At 42.4% G+C, this 20381-nt stretch overlaps 1 protein-coding gene across 1 annotated transcript in view; it reads right to left on the bottom strand.

Annotated features, from left to right (window-relative positions):
- Nucleotides 1-16524, bottom strand: part of ASAP2 (ArfGAP with SH3 domain, ankyrin repeat and PH domain 2) — a 187925-nt gene extending 171401 nt beyond the window's left edge. Inside the window, exon 1 of the mRNA XM_049784516.1 lies at nucleotides 16131-16524. Coding sequence (XP_049640473.1) covers nucleotides 16131-16256 — 126 coding nt within the window. The 5' untranslated portion in view covers nucleotides 16257-16524. The remainder of the gene's footprint in view (nucleotides 1-16130) is intronic.
- Nucleotides 16525-20381: the final 3857 nt, after the last annotated feature.

Below are 20381 nucleotides of genomic sequence, written 5' to 3'. Positions count from 1 at the left end.
GTTATTTCTATACATATAAAAATGTCTTTGGAAGGGAAAGGTAGGGAAACATAAAAATAAAAATTCCCTCACATTTGCAGATGGTACCATGTGCTAGCTAGGTGCCATGGTAGGCTCTGAGGAATCAAAAAGAAATAATGTTTAATTCTTATTACAGGAAAATTCACAGCAGGAAATTTGGGACCAACCCAGAACTAACCATGGCAACTAGGGTGATGCTCCCTCATCCTAAAATCCTCAAGTGTCAGACAGGAATCCACAGGGCCAATTCTCTCTCTTCCCAGTGTCAATGCAGACATCAAAGGGCCAAGAGCTGACTTCACATGAGACAGTGTAACCCAGAAGCCAATTTCTACACCCTTCTGCCATGGGGCAACTCCAAACAACTCACAAACAGTTCTCCATGGACAAACAAAGGCCCCAAGTCTCACTTTGGGTAGATGGAGAGGGGCACACACAACAGGGCAAATACAGAGCAGATCCCCAGCTCTGCACTTAGGGATCACTGCTGGCACACTTCCAGAGAACATATGAGGTGCTGGGGATCAAACTGTAGCCATCCACGTGCAAGACAAGTGCCCTACCTACTGTATTACAAGAGTAATAAAGCCCTGCCATCCTCCTAGTCTCACTCTTAAGCACTCTGCTGCACTGTCCTGACAGACGGTCTGTCTCCCTCTTATGCGCAAGATGGATCCTTTTCCTCCTGCCTGCCTTGGGAGCAGAGGGCCCCATTACTTCCATTTTACTGCATGAACTAATCAGAATCTAGACAAAACACAATAAAACAAAACACACTTTGGAGTCAATGCTACATCAGGGATCTGTTTTGCTTACATCTATGTCCTCTGGTCTTGGCTTTAATTATCCAACATCATAATAAATTTTCCTTCAAAAAATAGCAACCATATTTGGAAACACTCATTTGCTGACACTGATATAGAATTCACTGATATATTAATTCACTAATTCATTAATATGACCCCAAAACTAGCAGTGCCAGAACCCTATTATGGTTCAGGGCATATTAGGAGCATGAATAAAGCCTTAGCTATGATTCATCAAGCCTCACTGACATTGTGCATAATAAGTGAGGGCTCCAAGGGTTCATAAATTAAACAAACAAACAAAAAACCATAATAAGAGCCCCTAAGAGATTTCATATTGATAATGACTAAGGCATTTTGTCAGAAGATCAATCAAGTCTCCTCCTTTACTCTCCTCTGACCAGAAGAGAAACTACACTTCAAAAATTAAGCTACTCCCAGCACAGCTGCTAAAGAGGACTAATCATTTTTTTGGGGGGGCCAAAAAAAATCTTTTATTACTACTGCTAATGGAAGAGAAATCTGAAACCCATTTCCCAAAGCAAATGACAGTCCCACTAACTTATTTATTTTATTTTTTTATCTTTAAACACCGTGATTACAAACATGATTATAGTTGTATGATTACAGTCATGTAAAGAACACCTCCCTTCACCAGTGCAACATTCCCACCACCAATTTCCCAGATCTCCCTCCTCCCCACCCCCCTACACCTGTACTCGAGACAGGCTTTCTACTTACCTCATTCATTCACATTACCGTTAACTTATTTTACAACTAAAGACCAAGCAGGTAAATCTTCTGAATCTCAATATTATTCGGTGCCCAAGAAGGAAGAAAACGAGTTAATATTTGGGAGTTCTGGGATTACTCCCAGATTAATATTTAGGAACTCTGGAAGTTCTTGAGCCCTTATTCAAATGAAATCCACTGGGCATTTAAAGATGACTAAGAGCTGATTCTGTAATGCAGACAATAAAGAAAAGAAACAAAGGCACCCAAATTAAAGACACAAAGCTCTATTTGCATAATAAATGATTTTGCACATAGAAAATCCTAGGAAACACAGTTCTTTTCTTTGTTTCAATAATATTCACAAAATTGTGTGGTCATCACTAGTATCCAAATGCAAGTACATTATCATCAAAAGGAAATGCCGGGCCATTTAGAAGTCACTCTTTGCTCCCTTTCCGCTCAGCCCTTGGCAATCATTACTCTACTTTCTGTTCATAGATTTGCTGATTCTGGATATTTTATATGATGTAATTCATATACTGGAAATATACAATAAGTGACCTTTCGTATCTAGTTTCTTTCACTTAGCATAATGTTTTCAAAGTTTGTCCAAGTTGTAGCATGACTTTGCATAACTCTGAAAATTAGCCTAGTGTAAGGATATACAACATTTTCTTATTTATTAGTTGATGACGTTTAGATTTTCATTTTGTAAGAATGCTGCTTTGTCGATATGGAGACTCCTCCAAAAACTGGAAATTGAGCTCCCATATGATCCAGCTATAACCACTCCTAGGGATATACCCTAGGAACACAAGAATACAATACAAAAATCCCTTCTTCACACCTATATTCATTGCAGCGCTATTTACAATAGCCAGACTCTGGAAACAACCAAGATGCCCTTCAACAGATGAATGGCTAAAGAAACTGTGGTACATATACACAATGGAATGTTATGCAGTCGTCAGAAGAGATAAAATCATGAAATTTTCCTATACATGGATGTACATGGAATCTGTTATGCTGAGTGAAATAAGCCAGAGGGAGAGAGATAGATGCAGAATAGTCTCATTCATCTATGGGTTTTAAGAAAAATAAAAGACATTTTTGCAATAATTCTCAGAGACAAAAGGGAGGAGGGCTGGAAGGACCAGCTCATGACATGAAGTTCACCACAAAGAGTGATGAGTGCAGTTAGAGAAATAACTACACTGAGAACTATCATAACAATGTGAATGAACGAGAGAAGTAGAAAGCCTGTCTAGAGTACAGGCGGGGGTGGGGTGGAGAGGAGGGAGACTTGGGACATTGGTGATGGGAATGTTGTACTGGTGAAGGGGGTGGGGTGTTCTTTACATGACTGAAACCCAACTACAATCATATTTGTAATCAAGGTGTTTAAGATGTTAAAAAAAAAGAATGCTGCTTTGAGTGTTCTGGTACTTTTTTTTTTTTATGAACTTATGTTTTCATGGATTCTTTTGGGAAATTACCTAGGAATAAAATGGTAATCACATAATAACTTTTTAAGAAACTGCTGACAGAGACCAAACATACCAATTTACATTCCTATCAGCATTTTACAGGGATTCAACTTCTATATTATCTGTCTTTTTAAAATACAGATCTCTCAGTGGCTGTAAAGGATCACACGGATATGAGCTGTAAATCCTAATGAAAAACTGAAGGCTTTGAGCATTGTTTCAAGTGCCTATGGCTATTTGTATATCTTCCTTTGGAGAACTACCTATTGGAAATTACCTATTGGAAATTGTATTGCTGAAATATATAAATTTCCCGTATAGCCTAGAAGCCAAACTTTTATAAGAATTTGCATATTTTTCTCTGATTTTTGTATCACCATTTTAAGCACTTGATGGTATCCTTGGAAACACACATTTTTCCTTTCCATTCTTTAAAGAAAAATTAAGTCACCTTGGATTAGTTATGAAGTGATCTATAATTGAGTTTCAGGCCTACAAGGTTCCAACACCAAACTCTTCATCAGTGTCCACTTCCCTCCACAAATGTTCCTTTGTGTTTCCCTCCTAACCCCCATTCTGCCTGCCAGGGACTTTTTCCCTTCACTGTTGTCCTAGTGTTCCCTTACCTGAATTATCCCCATCCGCCCCACCCTAGTGGCAAGCTTTCTCCTGCTAAGCTTCTATTACTCTTGAGTACTTGTTATATCCCTATGTTTCTTTATATCCCTTGTACAAGAGAGATCATATTGTGTCTGTCCCTCTTCCTCTGACTATCTTTACTCAGCATGATACTCTCCATATCTATCACCTAGCAGCAAATTATAAGACTTCATCTTTTCTCCTGGCTGAGTAGTATTTCACTGTGTTTATAACCATCATTTCTTTATCTAGTCATCTATTCTTGGACACTTTGTTGTTTCCAGGTTTTTGGCTACTATGGTGCTGCAATGAATATAAGAATGCAGATGTCTTTTCTATGTTGCGTCTTTGAGCCCCTGAGATATAGTACAAGAAGTTGAAGTTGTCAAATGTAATGCCTCAAATTGTGGGCTATGGGATAGAGGGGTATTCCATATAAATATCAACAGTGTGTGATTTTTTTTTTTAAAGTTTATTCCGCCTGCCAACAGCTCCTAACTGACCAGGTCAGGGTTCTCTCCCGCGAGCGATGAACCGTGATTTATTTTTTTAAATACATCCTGGGTATCCTTATAATAAGTACACTGACTCTGTAAAATGTTTTAGGTAGTACTGCTATTTTGAATCTGCCAATAGATCCACCAATCCTCCCAATCCATGAGCCAGGGATGTGTTCTTTTCTTGTATCCTCTTTTATTTCTTTAATTAGTGTTTTGTAGTTTTCTTTGTATAGATCTTTCACTTCTTTAGCTAAGCTGAGGCACAACTGTGAAGGAGATTTTCTTAGTATCTCTTCTATTTCATTATTTTCATATATACGTGCTCCGAGCTGGAAGAGAAAGGCCTCATCCTCCATCCCTCCATCAGTCAACCTCTTCAAGGGCTGACTTGCAACAGAAAGTCAAGTACGTACTTTTGCAAACTGATTTTGTAAAAAGTCTGTTACTTTAGTATATAGGTCTATTGTTTCTAGGAGCTTTTTTTGTAGAATATTTAAGGTTTTCTAAATATAGTATCATGTATGCATCTAGTGAGTTGACTTATTCCTTTCTATCTGGATGCCCTTTCTATGTTTTCTAGCTTGATTGCAGCAAAATAGAAAAAGTGAGAGTGGACAACCTTGTCTTGTCTGATCTTAAGAGAACAGGCTTTAAATTTTTTTCTTCATTGAGTATGATGTTAGCTGTGAGCTTGTGGTAAATGGTTCTGACTTTTGGACTTGTGGTAGAAGTTCCTTCAATTCCCATTTTATTGAGGTTTTTTAAATCATGCTTTCTCTATTGCTATGGCTAATTTTCTTGTATTGATACAGTGTGATATGTTGATTGAGTTGTATATGTTATACCACCCTTGCATCCCCAAGATGAATCTTACTTGTTCATGGTGTATTATCTTTTTGAGAAGTTGGATTCAATTTGCTATTTTGCTAGAATCTTTGCATCTATGCTCATCAGTGATATTGGCTTGTAATTCTAATTTCTCATGGAATCTCTGTCTGCTTTGGATATCATAGAGCCATTTAAGAGTGTTGTTTTTTCGATTTCTTGAAATAGCCTGAAAAGAATTGGCAGTAGCTCTTCTTTAAAGGTTGGAAAGAAGTTCTCTCTAGTGACACCATCTGGGTTTGGTTATGTTTGGGGAAGATTTTTGGTTATTAATTTGATTTCCTCGATAGTAATGGTCTGTTCAGGCGTTCTTTATCTTCTTGATTTAACCTTGAGAGGTCATAGAAGTTCAAGAATTTATCCAGTTCTTCAAATTTCTCTCATTTTGAGGTATAAAGATGTTCACAGTAATCCCTGAGAAGCATTTGAATCCCTGTGGTATCTGTTCTGACATCTCCCTTTTCATTTATATTTAAATTTATTAGAATTTTTGCTTTTACTTTCTTTCTGAGTCCTGCTAATGGTTTACCTATCTTATTTATTTTTCTCAATGAATCAGCTCTTGGTTGGGTCATCTTTTGGATTTTTTTTTTAATTTTTGGCTTAGAAATACCCTCTATCCACCATCTAATAAATGAAGCCTGAGACCAGACAAGTTATATCACCTTCTTAAGGCTGAAGGGTTGATTAAGACCAGGTCAAAATGATACAGGAGGAGAAGGGAGATTTTGGGCATTGTTGGTAGGAAGGTTGCACTGGTGAAGGGGGTGTTCTTTTTTATGACTGAAACCTAACTACAAACATGTTTGTAATCATGGTGCTTAAATAAAGATATTACTTTAAAAAATAAATTAATAATCTTCCCCTTCTTTTCAGAATTTCCCCCAAATTCCCTAGCAGGAAACAAAGAAAGCATTGACTTCTCTCAATGCCAGTCTGCCTGGACATGCCACATGTGAGTCCCCATTCGAAGCCCACCACTAGCATAAAGGGTGAAAAGGAATCTGACCATTGCTGGCCTGGGCCCTTTACAAGCCACCATGACAGTTTTCTCTGTCCCACAATTCTTCGATGGCCAGATCTATCTTTTAACTCACTTCATAACAATTATGGTTACTTAATAAACACTTTTGATGCTAAGTTACCCTCCCCAAGGGCCCTGTTTAAGTGACCACAGTATCTAAGTTGGCAATAATGGGAAGAGGTCAGTCATCATCAATGTGCATTAAAGAAGCCCCTAGAAATACCTAGAGAGTAATCTTCTTGACTGAGGAAATCCCAGCAGGACTGCAAGTGATGCATAAAGGGGCCAACAGATGTAAGACCCCCTGAAACAACATTACTGTCAGAGAAGCTGGGACCCTAATATGGGAAAGGGGATCTGCAGCCAAGGTGGTTTGCTAGGACTCAATTTGACTATCAAAGAATGATAAACAACCTATTATATAGGGACCTATTATATAGAAATATACAGGTGCCTCAATCAATATGAAACAGCACAGACCTTGACAGAGGACAGTTATCCAGGAAACAGAATCACGATTTGTGTTGTAGTATTAAAAAAAAATACTAGGGCCCAGAGAGATAGCACAGCGGCGTTTGCCTTGCAAGCAGCCGATCCAGGACCAAAGGTGGTTGGTTCGAATCCCGGTGTCCCATATGGTCCCCCATGCCTGCCAGGAGCTATTTCTGAGCAGACAGCCAGGAGTAACCCCTGAGCACTGCCGGGTATGGCCCCCCCCCAAAAAAAAAACCAACAAAAAATATATATATATATTATGAAAGGACCAGTGAAATACTACAGGAACTAAGATGCTCACTTTGGATACTGTTGACCCCAGTTCAATCCCTTTAGCACCATTAGATTTGACTCAAAAATAAAGGAGGGAAAAAAAAACTATTGAGGGGCTGGAGCAATAGCACAGCAATAGCACAGCAGTAAGGCATTTGCCTTGCATGCAGACAACCCAGGATGGATGGTGGTTTGAATCCCAGCATCCCATATGGTCCCCCAAGCCTGCCAGAAGTGATTTCTGAGTGTAGAGCCAGGAGTAACCCCTGAGTATTGTCTGGTGTGACCCCCCCCAAAAAAAAAAAAAACTATTGAGAATGTGATTTCTTCTTGGAAACTAATAAATGAGGATTCAAAATCGGATTATTTGCTAGAGTCCTAGAAGAAATATGTAACCTTTTTTAAAAACAGCCATCTATATCAGCCATTCAATGTTATTGTTAGCATGTGCATGACACCATATTGTCAAAATCAACTCCACAGGAGTCTACATCATAGTAAACATGTGACCTAAACTGTCCATAATTACTTTTTAATGAGCTTGCAAGGAGTCCAGAAGTGGAGAAGGAAGGAACCTTGGGTCACTGGTGGAAGAACAGTGACACTGAAAGTAGGTTTGCAACTGGAACACTGAATGTCAGCTCAGTGTTAAATTCAAACATTGCAAATTAAATGCTTGGTACATTGTGACACCTAAGTAAAATAAACAAAATAAATTAAAAAAAAAAACATGGGGAAGAATCCTTTGTCAAAGCTACAATCAATGTGGAGGGTAATGGTGATACCATCAATACTGCCATGATAGGGCTGGCTTCTTGCTAGACAGAACATGGGCAATTATTGCCCCATGCCACTGGGTTCTGCAGGGCTGAAAATGTCAAAACTGTGAATCGAGTAAAGAGGAATCATTTTTGCATCAAGGAAAGAGAAGGCAGAGAGAAAAAGCAGCTGCAAGAATTTCCCAGAAGCATTCACTCAAGACATGCAAGAGATGAGCTTTATTGAGAGTGAGAGGAGAAAGAGAGAAAGAGAGAGAGGAGAGAGAGAAAAGAGAGGAGAGAGGGAGACAGAGAAGAGAGAAGAGATAGAGAGAAAGAGAGAGAGAGAGAGAATGGATGGGTGAGTGGCTGGCTCTTACTGCTCTTAGATGCATCAACAGAGAAACAAGGGCCTTTTCTGACACAGGTTCGACAAAGGTAGGTCACTGCTATGTACACAGCCTCTCATGTATGCTTGAGTCCCAGGCTTCACCATTTCTTAGCTCTGTGATTTTGGTAAAATGGCTCCAGTTCTTTGGACAGTAAGGAGTTTTTGCAATAATTAATGTATGTAAAGAAAAGCATTTACTGGGCAAAAAGATAAAGACAAGAGGAAAAGAAAACAATAAAAGCCTCCAAGTGACTGACAAGTGACTTCAACCATACATATCCTGCAGAGCCCAATACAGCAATGCACCAATAATAGTGTTTCAAAGATATAACTTTACAAGAGTCTACATCATTGTAAATGTGTGACCTAAAGTAAAAGTAATTTTTGTTCACTCATTGTCTTCACTCAAGACAATGGGGACTGCCAAATCCATACATTTACTGTCACTTCAAATCAAGTTTGCCCGACACAGGCCAAGGACATTGTATGAAAAAACAATAAAGGTTAGGGGTCGGACAGATAGTACAGTAAGGGTGTTTGCCTTGCATGCAGCCGATCCTGGACAGCCCGGTTTCAATTCCCTGCGTCCCATATGGTCTCCAGAGCCTGCCAGGAGTAATTTCTGAGTGCAGAGCTCGGAGTAACCTGAGTGATGCTGGGTGTGGCAAAAAAGAAAACAAACAAAAAAAAAAAACAACAAAAAACAATAAAGGTTAAAATAGAAGAACTTATCTGCTTAAAAGCACTTCTGAACTTCATTGGGGGTGTGGAGTGTGATAGTATTTAAGGCACACCCAAAGGTACCTGGGGCTTACTCTTAGGGCTCTGAGCTCAGGGATCATTCCTAGCAGAAATCAGAGTGCGCTAGGGACCAGATTCAGATCAGCTACATGCAAGGCAAGCACCCTACTTACTGTACTATCTCCCCAGCCCCACTTCTCAAACTTTAATGTGCATATAATACACCTGGGATATAATTAAAATAACTATATAGTCTAATTTCATAAAGCTAAGGTGAGACTTTAAGATTCTGCCCTTTTTAACAAGTTCCATTACTTCTGAAAGAATTTTCTGAGTGATGAGAATATCCTACATCTACCATACAATGTGGCTGCTGAACTCCTAAAATGTGGCTACTAGTATAACTGAGGAACTGAATTTTTATTTACCATATATACTCAAATTATAAGCCGAGATTTTTGGTGCATGCACCAAATCAAATGCACATAGTCTCCAGTTGTCTTCTGCAGAGTTCACAAGTCATGGCTGAGCTGAAGAGGTAGGCGGCTGAACGGAACAGGATGCCACTGAACTATTTAACCCACAATATTCAGCGTTTTATATGAGACAGACAGCAGTGATAATGTATCTGCGAACTTGGTGATGATGACAATGCCTAGGCTGATACCCTCACATCAGATACGGCTGGAGCTCTGCGTGGACATACAAATGAGGAAGAGGAGGAATCTAGTTTTGAAGAATTTTAACCTTTGTGATTTAGCTTGATTACCTGTAAAGCTACGGTTTTCTGCACTTTAAAGTTTTAAAATTATTACTGCTAGTTTAGTTTTTCTTTAGTAATAAATATTGAAAAACATTTAACCTACTGATTCTCAATTATTGTAATTGTACATTGTTGACATAACTGATAAAAATGCATTTTTAGGAAAGCCAAAATCAACATGTTTTAAAAAAAATAGAAAATTAAAAGAAAAACAAAAGAGATGGAAGAGAAAAGAATATTTTTGAAAACTAATGATTCACAATGAATTCATTGAAGCAACAGCAGAGAGTTTAGTAAACTCTTCTTTATTATTTTTTTTCTTATAAAAAGATGAGTTAGGGGCCGGGGAGATAGCATGGAGGTAGGGCATTTGCCTTGCATGCGTAAGGACGGTAGTTCAAATCCCGGCATCCCATATGGTCCCCCGAGCCTGCCAGGAGCGATTTCTGAGCATAGAGCCAGGAGTAACCCCTGAGCACTGCCAGATGTGACCCAACCCCCGCCCAAAAAAAGGGATGAGTTAAAAAAAATACAGCAATAATAGTGTGAGAGTGGTAATTATTGTTGTTTGCATAATTTTGGGTATATATTTTTATTTTTGAAATGTATCGGTGACTGCTTCATTTTCCACCTCGGCTTATACTCGAGTCACTAAGTTTTTCCAGTTTTTAGAGTAAAATTAAGGAGGTTGGCTTATACTCAAGTGTGTATAAGGTGTTTTGGTTTGGGGAGATGCAATGCTCAGGGTCTACTCCTGATTCTGTGATTGGGTGACCATGCAGTTTTGGGAGATTGAACCTAAGCCTCCCACATGCAAAGCATGAGGTCAGCATGTTGAGCTATGGCTCTGGCCACAGAGCTCAATTCTTAATTATAGACCAGTATGGGCAGTGGTGCTCCAGAAAGTGTATCGTCCATAAGTAAGGCACCAGTGTCTAGAAATGTGGAGTTCAATAGAAGAAACTAGTGTCACTCTAAACTTGTCTTTTGGTTTTGGCTTTGGGGCCATACCTAGAAGTGCTAGGGATTCCTCCCAAAGTGATGGGAACTGCTCCCATAAATGCCTAGGGATCAAGTACTAAGAAGGATCAAACATGGGGCCTCCAAAGCCACATACAAAGCTTGTGTGCTTCAGCCTTTAAGTCTCCCTTCCCTCTTGCAGTCCCTACTCCAATTTCTGGGCTTGAGCAGCCATTTGTAGACCTGGTGGCTATGGGAAAGCAGCCAGAGTAGAGTAGTTGGATCTATTCCACCAACTTGAGAGTGAAATCAATATTTACCTAAGGCAGGGAGGCTGACACAGAAGACCACAGTGAGATCTCTCGGTGATCCAAGCATGTCTGTCTCACAGATAACTTCCTGACTCAATCACACATAGCATACAAGGTCCTCCAAACCTCTGCCTGGCACACCACTGACATTCTGGGCATCCTTAGGTCTAGATAATCTTGTAGTCAGAGCACATGAAGCCATGTTTCATTGCATAAACTTATTTATAGGGCATCTGTCTCTCCCACTAAGCTGTATACTACATGATGGGCGTAGTTCTTTCAAAGATCTACACCCATCACCTAGCACAGAGAAGGACTCACTTAATTGTGAATAAACTAGATACTGGGGTCTCAAACTCATGGCCCGCAGGCCGTTTGCAGCCCTGCGTACATTTTGTGGCCCTGCCCTAGAGGAATCCTTTTTTGTTTGCTTTGTTTTAGTTGTTTGGGTCACATCCCCCAATGTTCAAGGCTTACTACTGACTTTGCACTCAAGGATCACCCTGACTTTGCCTCCTGTGGCCCCCATGTAAATTGAGTTTGAGACCTCTGATTACTAGAAGTATGAGTAGAGGAGAACAGAGGAGTCACTTGAGAAGATCATGGTCCCTCCTTACATGGCCCAAAGTTCCAAGTATGTAGGTTCAGCTGCCTAGAGCATAAAAGGATGACTCTGTTTGACCAGCAAGATGGTGAGGTCCATCTCCCAAGAGAGCTAAGGTGGGGTTTTTGGTTTGTTTTGGGAGGGGTCTGTAATTTGTTTTTCAAACAAGTCACAAAGCACTAAAATTCAGAATTACATTCTTGCCTGAAAAGCTCTTCAGTTGGGTTCCCATTCTAAGTGCTGGGAGGGGCACCTGCTCCAAGGACAGCAGGACCCCTGGGAATCTGTGCAGTCCAGATGCTCCTTTCAGCCCTGCAGTTAGAACACTGTGATTATGACAGCAATGAGATTTCCAAGGTAACCAGGAACAACAGAGTAAGGCATTATGACCCCAGGAGGAAGCAGATTAGATTTTAATACTTAAGAGTCAACGTCAAATTTATTTTTAAAACTATGTATTCTACTAACAAAAGCCAAATAAGCAAGGCAGTGGACAGTGCTAAAAGAGATTCTAACTAGAAAGATGACTATTCTGAGTGTGTGTACAATGTTTCCTTATTTTGAGACTATTTGTAAGTGCCTAGAGACACTGAGAAATGAAAGAGGGCCAGGATGATAGTAAAAGGATTAGAATACCTACGTTCCATGTGCCTGATATGCATTTAATTCCTGGCACCACAAATCTTACTGAACATAAGGCCATGGAGACGCCCCTGCACCACTGAGGTGAGCCTGATGACCCCTGCTATAACCTTGGCCCTAATAGAAAACTTTGGGTCCACACTAACTATCATTTGGAGACACCCACTGCCCCCTGCATACTGCCTCAGAGCTTCTGCTCTGAAAAACAAAACAAAAAAAACCCACAAAGAATTATCATCAATATCCCAAAGGGAGTAGGGGGGAAAGCTAACTCTTCAGATTTATGCCATAACCACTTTATTTTTGGCCGGTGGGGGGGATGTGCCATACTTTTGGTGATACTCAGGAGTTACTCCTGGCTCTGTGCTCAGATGGTAGGTACTTGGGAGACCATATGGGATGCCAGAAATTGAATCCGAGTCAGTCATGTGCAAGGCAAACATTCTACCCATTGTACTATTGCACAGCACCCCAACACTTTTTTATTATTCTGTCTAAAAATACAAGAGACTAGCTGAAGCATTAGGGTTTGCTGAAACTGTGTAAAATAATTGCTTCACATGTAAGAAGTGATCAAGTGATCACATGAAGAATTTTAAATGCAAACCACAGCTATGTTTTCCACTGCTACCAAAAATTCCACCTAATAACAAAAATTTTTAAAGGTAGGCATAGGTTAACAGCAATGAGGTAATATTTTTTATTCACTCAACCTTATTTGTTCATTGTCCCTACTTCTCCCACCTCCTCATAAAACCCTTCTAGGACCAAACATCCCTGTAAGATTCTGTGAATTTAAAAATCTGTTACACTGTCAGCATTTACTAAATCAGTTGTCAGATATTGTGCTGAGCATGATCTCATTAATTCTGAAGGTGACAAGTATTGTTATTCAAACTCCTTAACTGGGGAAAATGAGAAAACACTACGTATCTTACCCAAGTTCACACAACCAGAAAGTGATGAATATGATCTGAAACCATGATCTACCTACCAAAGGAGCAGTTTAGAAAATCAAAAGAAGGGGCCGGAGAGATAGCATGGAGGTAAGGGGTTTGCCTTTCATGCAGAAGGTCATCGGTTCGAATCCCGGCACCCATATGGTCCCCCGAGCCTGCCAGGAGTGATTTCTGAGCATAGAGCCAGGAGTAATCCCTGAGCGCTGCCGGGTGTGACCCAAAAACAAAACAAAACAAAAAAAAAAAAAAAGAAAGAAAGAAAATCAAAAGAAACAATGCAGCAGAACTCCTGAAAATATCATGGGGCCAAGTTCAAATTAGAGTTCTACAACTCACTAGCCCTAAAACCTATAACAAAGTAACTTCCCCCAAGTCCACATATCAATTTCTTCATGCACAAAGTGGGTATGAGAAATAATACAACCGATCTAAGGCCTGTAATAGTAGAGAATCAATAGTTCCTAAGAGTCCTGCTACAAGTATAAATACAGATATATGCGCATATATTTATAAAGCACATTTCAGTTCTAAAATAATTTTCAGCAGTTGATCTGTATTGAAAAGAATATTTTTTAATTTTTTGCTTTTCTGTTAAATGAGTAACTAATCTCAAAACCCATTCTCAAGTCTTGGGTTTCAGTAAGTAGATGCTTGGTTAAACCCAAAATATGTGGGGATTATTTCTTGAAAAGATCATAAACAGACCAAGTTTTGATAGCAGGAATGAACATTAGGCCCTCAAGTCTCAGATAGGAAATATATACTTTCAGTGTGAACTACAAAGCCAAGGTCATGTATACTGGATTTGCTTAATGTAAGATAGACATGTTTTTTTTTCATTTCTGAGACCAATTCTTATGTTTCGATGAGAATGTGCTGCAAACTTGCAGTTTAATAAAACAGCCAAATCCAATCTCTTCTTAATCTTCTCCGTAACAGAGCTCTAGAGTAATTCGCACAACATGCAGAAAGTGTTTTAGAATTATACACTGTACACTAAAATTAATCAAGGAAAGGGTATGCCAGTTGTACCAGTTAATTCCCATTTGTTTAACTTTCTAACATCTGCCATTGTTAACATTTAACTGACAAACTTCAGTGAGGAAAAGATGAACTTTAAATCCAGCTTTTTTTTAATTTTTAATTTACAAAGCTATTGATAGTTGAGTTTTAGTCATATACTATATCAACACTAACCCCACCACCAGCGCCAACTCCCATCACCAGTGCTCCCATAGTCGGTCATCCCCCACTCACCCTCACCCCACCTCCTGTCTGCCACCTTGAGAGGCATGTTACAAAGTTGGGTGGTTGCACCTTAGATCTCGTTTTCAGTGTTGTTGATTAACCCTGCATTTCTTAAGAGGCAGTATACAACAAAGCTTCCTTCCCTTAAGCACCAAGCAGCTACCTTTTTTCATTGCAGCCATTCCATAAACATTATTAACTCTTATTATACAAACATGATGGATGTTTTCCAAAACATTGCAAAAAAAAAAAAAAACTTTCCAACGCTTCTGAAGAAACACAAAAATCTTAAAACCCATCTTCACCTGCCTCATTTGCAGGTATTATTTTGAAGTCGTGCTGAAACAAGCAGAAGTAAGTGGTCTGGGTTCACAGACTTCACTACAAAAGGTTTTTCCACGCAGAAGGCAGGGAGGGATGAACTAGCTAGACTTGAAACATGCAGAATGCTAAATCTCTTGCTTTTGATTTTGCCAACTACTGATTGACTGCTAGTCTACCAAGATTTTCTTTCCCTAAAAAAAAATTCCATTAAGAGAAAGCATTCAGGATTCCCACCCTCCCAACGACGACCCCCCATCCACGCCCCAGCCATTACTCACAGCAGATGCTTTGTTCAAGGGGGAGGAGGAACCAGAACAAGGCCATGCCTTAATTTAAAGCTCTCTGAGGCTCTCCCCTCACTCCCATTCCCATTCCCCATCATTCAAAACCAACTAGATTATCTCCATCCACAGAGGAGCTGGAACTCGCCATTCTGGCCAAGAAGAGCAAGCTCTCCTTGCAAGAATCAACACCGGCCCACGTGTGGCTCAGACACCAGGTTCCCTATTACAAGCCACGCTGAGTGTTTATTAGCACTTGAGGCTCCAGGGCTGGCGCCTCGGAGCTACACTGCAAGGAAGAGCTGCGCCCCTCATTCTGCTGCAGTAGGAAGGAGCCCCGGGAAGGTGGGGAGGCTCTGTTGTGCCCGGCGACGCTGCCAATGTAGCTGATGCCAATCGAACCCACCCTTCCTTCCCAAGCCGAGAGAGAGAGAGAGAGAGAGAGAGAGAGAGAGAGAGAGAGAGAGAGAGAGAGAGAGAGAGAGAGAGAGAGAGAGAGAGAGACTTGAAGCTGGGCAGGATGACTTTGCACCTTGAAAGCACTTGGCAATCACAATCACTGCCCCTTTTCCAGCCTTTGGGGCACAGAAATTGGGGGTGGCAGGCAAAAAAAAAAAGGCCTCGAGCTCTGCAGAAACCCGCAGCGCCCCTAAAACCTTACAGTGCACGCCTCTCCGGAGCAAGGCGGGGAGCCCGCTCGGGCCTTCCTGGCTATTAGGGGTGCGCACCACTCTAGAAACAACCTGGAGATGGTGGGGAGTGGGGGGGGCTCCCCAAGACTGATAGCTAAGAGAATCGGGCATACCCCAGACTCGGGGTCAGCAGTGCGCACAGAAGTGGCGGGCAGGGCTACCCAAAAAAACCGCAGAGTGGGCACCCAGGAGAAGCCAGACTGACAACTGAGGGGTGCCCCGCTTTCCACCCACATCCAGACTTTTGGGGGGCTAAGTTGCAAGTGGGGTGTGCGCGTTGCAAGTGGGGTGTGCGTGTGGGGAGATCTTCAAAAGGCCCCCAATTCGCTTTCGGCCGTCCCCTCCGAACCACCTCCACGGAACAAAGGGGCTTCTGTGTCGGGGCAGCGGGGAGGGAAGGGAAGGAAACCCCAGCGCGTTGGGGTGCGCAGGAGAAGAAACTTTTCTCGGGTGGTGGGAGCAGCAGCGGGGCCCGGCTACCCTGCAGGCGGTTGGGGATGCGAATGCGCAGAGGGCGCGGTGCCTGCTACCTGCGGGCCCCAAAACCACCCTCCTTGCCCGCCTGCCCGCCTGCAAGGCGCGCTCACCTACCTCCTCGATGGCCGCCACGGTGTTCCGACACTGCGCCGTGCGGGTGGTGAAGCTCGAGGCCGTGGGCGCCTTGTAGTCCTCATGGGTCTCGGCCACGAATTCCGACACGGAGATCTGGTCCGGCATCGCCACAGAGCGCGGGAGCCGGCGGCCAGTAGCAGCAGCAGCAGCAGCAGCAGCAGTTGCAATAGCAGCGCGGGGGGCTCCGCACCCGCAGCTTGCAAAGCCAAAGCAAGGCGCCCCGCAAGCAGCTCAGCTCGCTCGGCCCCGTGGACAAAGGGAAGAGCCGGGGCCGGAGGAGCGGCTCGCTGCAGGGCGCGCGGGTTTGCAGCCCCTTTGCGGGGCCTGGAGGGCTGGGCGGGAGGGGGCGATCAGGGGCCGCGCGCAGTGCCACCCGGGCCCGGCCCGGCCCGCCCGGTGCGCCCAGGGCAGCTCCGGCTCCTCCACCTCCTTGCCCGAGCGAGCGATCGAGCCTGGCAAGCGGACGCGCAGCGCCGGCGGGAACTACCCGCCAGCCAGCCCCGGGCCCCGAGCGTCTCCAACCGAGAGAGGGGCGGGTCCGAGCCGGGCCGGGCTGGGCTGGGCTGGGCTGGGGGTGGGAGGCGGTGGCAGGGCCCGGCCGCCAATCCGCGCGCTCGCCGCCGCCCTCTCCGGGACGCTGAGCCAGCAGGAAGGGAGGCGACGCGCGCCCCGGCCCGCCGAGGCTCTCCAAAGGCCCGCCACCGCCACCCACCGCATTGTCTCGGCGTTCGGGGGCCTCCCCCCAACAGCGCTACGCGCCCTGCCCGGGATTCTAGGGCGCGCCCTGCAGGCAGGCCCCTGGCTGGGCAGGTGGGGCAGGGAGAATCGGGGCTCTCTTGGCAAAAGGCACTGGCCGGGGGTCCCCCGCGTCTCCCCCTGGGTCTGTCTGTGAGGATACCCAGTTTCATGCATGCATGGCCTTGCCGGGGTTGGAAGCTTTTAGGAAAAGGAGACGATTAGGGAATCCGGGGGTGCAGAAAGTATGCCCAGTTCGCCCCCTGCAGGATTGTGCGCCTTGTCCTGGGCACACGGTGACCAAAATCTATCTACCCTCTGCTGTGGGCTTCTGCGGTAACCTAAGTGTGCTCTGTGCTCTATCCAGAGGCATCCAATTCTCATCACCTATGGTAGAGAGGAGGATGTGTATGCAAAGTTACATGCGGAGAATAGATGCTCGGATACCCAGGGGGAGGGAAAAAGACAGTGGAAAGGAATTTAAAAAGGAGGGAAAGGTGAATTGTGCGCTGGTGGGCAGGAATTAGACTTTTGGGGGTGAAATTAAAATGCTATATGTCTGAAATGTATGAGTTATAAGCACGCATGCACATACACACATATATGTGCAATGTTACTGCAACGGAAATTTTATAAAAGATGGTGATGTAGACCATAAGCCCTTTGGACCCGGAGAAACAATACAGATAAGGTGCTCGTGACACTGGTTCGATCCCCAGCACCAAACTAATCCCCCAAGCACTGCTTCGTGTGACTCCAAAAGGAAAAGGTTTGCCCACTCTGAATCAAAAGTGCGTTCAGGCCTTCCCAGGAAATGTCCGACCTGTTTATTTAAACTTGTACAGGTTGTGTCTGGTTAGGTGGAGTCTTCTGTGTTAAGGTAGGAGATGAAGACCCATCTGGGAAGGGAAGAAGATACAGAATTGAAGTCCCGTTGATGGAGAGAACCCAGCGATTGTGCAGGAGAACCGAGAGACTTTTTAAAGGGCTGCAAAGCTGATGCAGCAGTCACAGACAATACTACTACATAGCTGGTCCAAGAGGGAGTGAATGAATAAATAAATACATGTTTTATTTAACTGCTCTCAAGGAAACTCAGGTTGGTTTTTCTTTTTTTAATCCAGAAGCTCAGAAGACACCAGTCAAATGAAATCACACCCAATAACTCTACATCAGGCATGTGGCATGGTTTCTGTAGCTGCCAGCAATAAAACCAAGAGAAACTTTACAAAAACCTTTTGTGCATCTGAAAAGGAGGAAGTGTGAGAGACATTGGAAACTCAATATGTCAGACAAAGCAGTCTCCTGACTGCAGGGCAGTGGACCAGTCAAACAATCCTTTTTAGGCTCCCATGTAAGAATTTGATTTGCTATATGAGGTGGCAGTTTGGGTCAGACATTATGTATGGCCTTTGGTATTTTGGTAGCACTGCATGCGAAATTCAACTTTCTGAAATAGCTATACTAGTATTCCAGGCAACAAGTTGACATTTTTTAAAATGTGACTTTCTTGCTTCTGTCTTCCCTACCCCTTGGTACCTTTGGCGGTTTCTTCTATTTGCAGATTTCTACAATTCGCATACGGATAATATGAATACATCTTTCCTTACACGAAGCAAATTCTGTTCCCTAACAAGCTCATTTTCTAGCTATAGGGGTTTGATTTTTTTTTCATTGTTTTCCTTTGACATTAGAATACCTGGGTAATCTTTCAAGTTTGAATTTTGGAAGACTAGACTCTGAATTTATGAAGATTTAAGGAGATAAAGTAGTGTTTTCCTTGGCATCTACAGAACAAACCAGACTGATCGGAACTTCTCAAAGGAGAAAGTTAAATAAACGTGAAATTCTTTTCTCTTTATATGCAACCCTTGTTCTTAATATAATTTTTCAGATATGGATAACTTTAGTGGCCATAAAATTAAATTGCAAAGCTGCATTGCAGTATGCTAGGGGATAAGAAGGTTGATGAGAAGCAGGTTAATACCAACTCCACTAGTGATACAAAGAGAACATCTGTGATAAAACACTAAAGCAATTTATTCTTCCAGCTATCCTGGAGGCCTTGTTCAGTGCAAAAATCAAGAATTAGAGCAAGATCAGTGCAAAACAGTTAATGCATCTTGGAGATTAATATAATGAGAATGAGTAGTTTCTAACAAAATGAGATTAAAATGTGGGTCAAGCAAAGTTTATATGTATACATAATATTTAAATGAATGTAAAAGAGAATCATTATAACCTGATACTTCATTATCAAAAATCTAATATATGTGCTCTACTGTTTTTATAAAATAGGGGAAGGAAGGAAGAAAGGAAGGAAGGAAGGAAGGAAGGAAGGAAGGAAGGAAGGAAGGAAGGAAGGAAGGAAGGAAGGAAGGAAGGAGGGAAGGAAGAAAGGAAGGGAGGAAGGGAATGAGGGAGGAAGTTACAGACTTGTTATTTCCAGGAAAAAGAAAGAAACAAAAAAAATGACACTTAAAAAAAAGGCTTTTTTTTTGGGGGGGGGTCACACCCGGCCATGTTCAGGGATTATTCCTGGCTCTATGCTCAGAAATTGCTCCTGGCAGGCTTGGGGACCATATGGGATACCAGGATTCAAACCACCATTCTTCTGCATGCAAGGCAAACACCTTACCTCTATGCTATCTCTCTGACCCCAAAATGGCATATTTTAGCAGTCACTTGAGATTGACCAACCAATATCCCATTTTGCAAAAGAAATTTTGCACCTGGACTTCTCAATATGGGATATTTTTTTTCCCCTTCAGCTAAAATGTTCTTAATTCTTGAGTTTTCCTGAAAGTTGACTGGCTTAATCACTTGCTCTTAATTTGCATGCGATAACTTCTGAAAAGATCAGATCTGCGCTTCAAAAGAATTATGATCGGATCAAGAGATAGCACAGAGGTTAAGATCTTTTCCTTGCATCCCTCTAACTGTGGTTCCAATCCCTGGAAGGAAAAAGTGATTTCCCTGAGAATCAGCAGGGCTGATTCCTCATCAGAGGGCCAGAAGTAGCTCTTGATTGCTGCTGGGCATGGGTCTCATATCTTAAACTATGGAAAACTGAGTAAACAAATCTGCTTTACGAATAGGTGAACATAACCAGAAATTCTCTTTTCACACCTTAGCCAAACTCTCCCCAAACTGTATTGTGGACGGAACCCAATTTTTCTGCTTAGTGAAAGAAATTGGACCACATTTCCCAGAGTGCTAGCACCTTGGGACCTTAAGGGAGGACATTATCAAACTGAAACTGTTTTACCAATGAAACTTTAGGTTTTGATATTAGCTTTCCTTTTCTGTGACATTGAATAAGGAAATTAACCTCCCTGGGTTAATTGTGTAAAATAGGGAAACTGAACTCTAGCTAGTTTTCCAAAAATCCTTTTCTGTTCTGGCATCCATGAGTTCATAAACCAAAGTTTATATAGTTTCACAACAACAGCATAATTGTCACAAGAGCCATATTACTACTGAGAATTTCATCAC

The sequence above is a fragment of the Suncus etruscus genome, chromosome 12 (assembly GCF_024139225.1).
Source record: "Suncus etruscus isolate mSunEtr1 chromosome 12, mSunEtr1.pri.cur, whole genome shotgun sequence".
In the NCBI taxonomy this organism is placed as follows: domain Eukaryota; kingdom Metazoa; phylum Chordata; class Mammalia; order Eulipotyphla; family Soricidae; genus Suncus; species Suncus etruscus.
The sequence above is the reverse complement of the archived record's forward strand: the minus strand, read 5'-3'. Positions and strand labels throughout refer to the sequence as shown.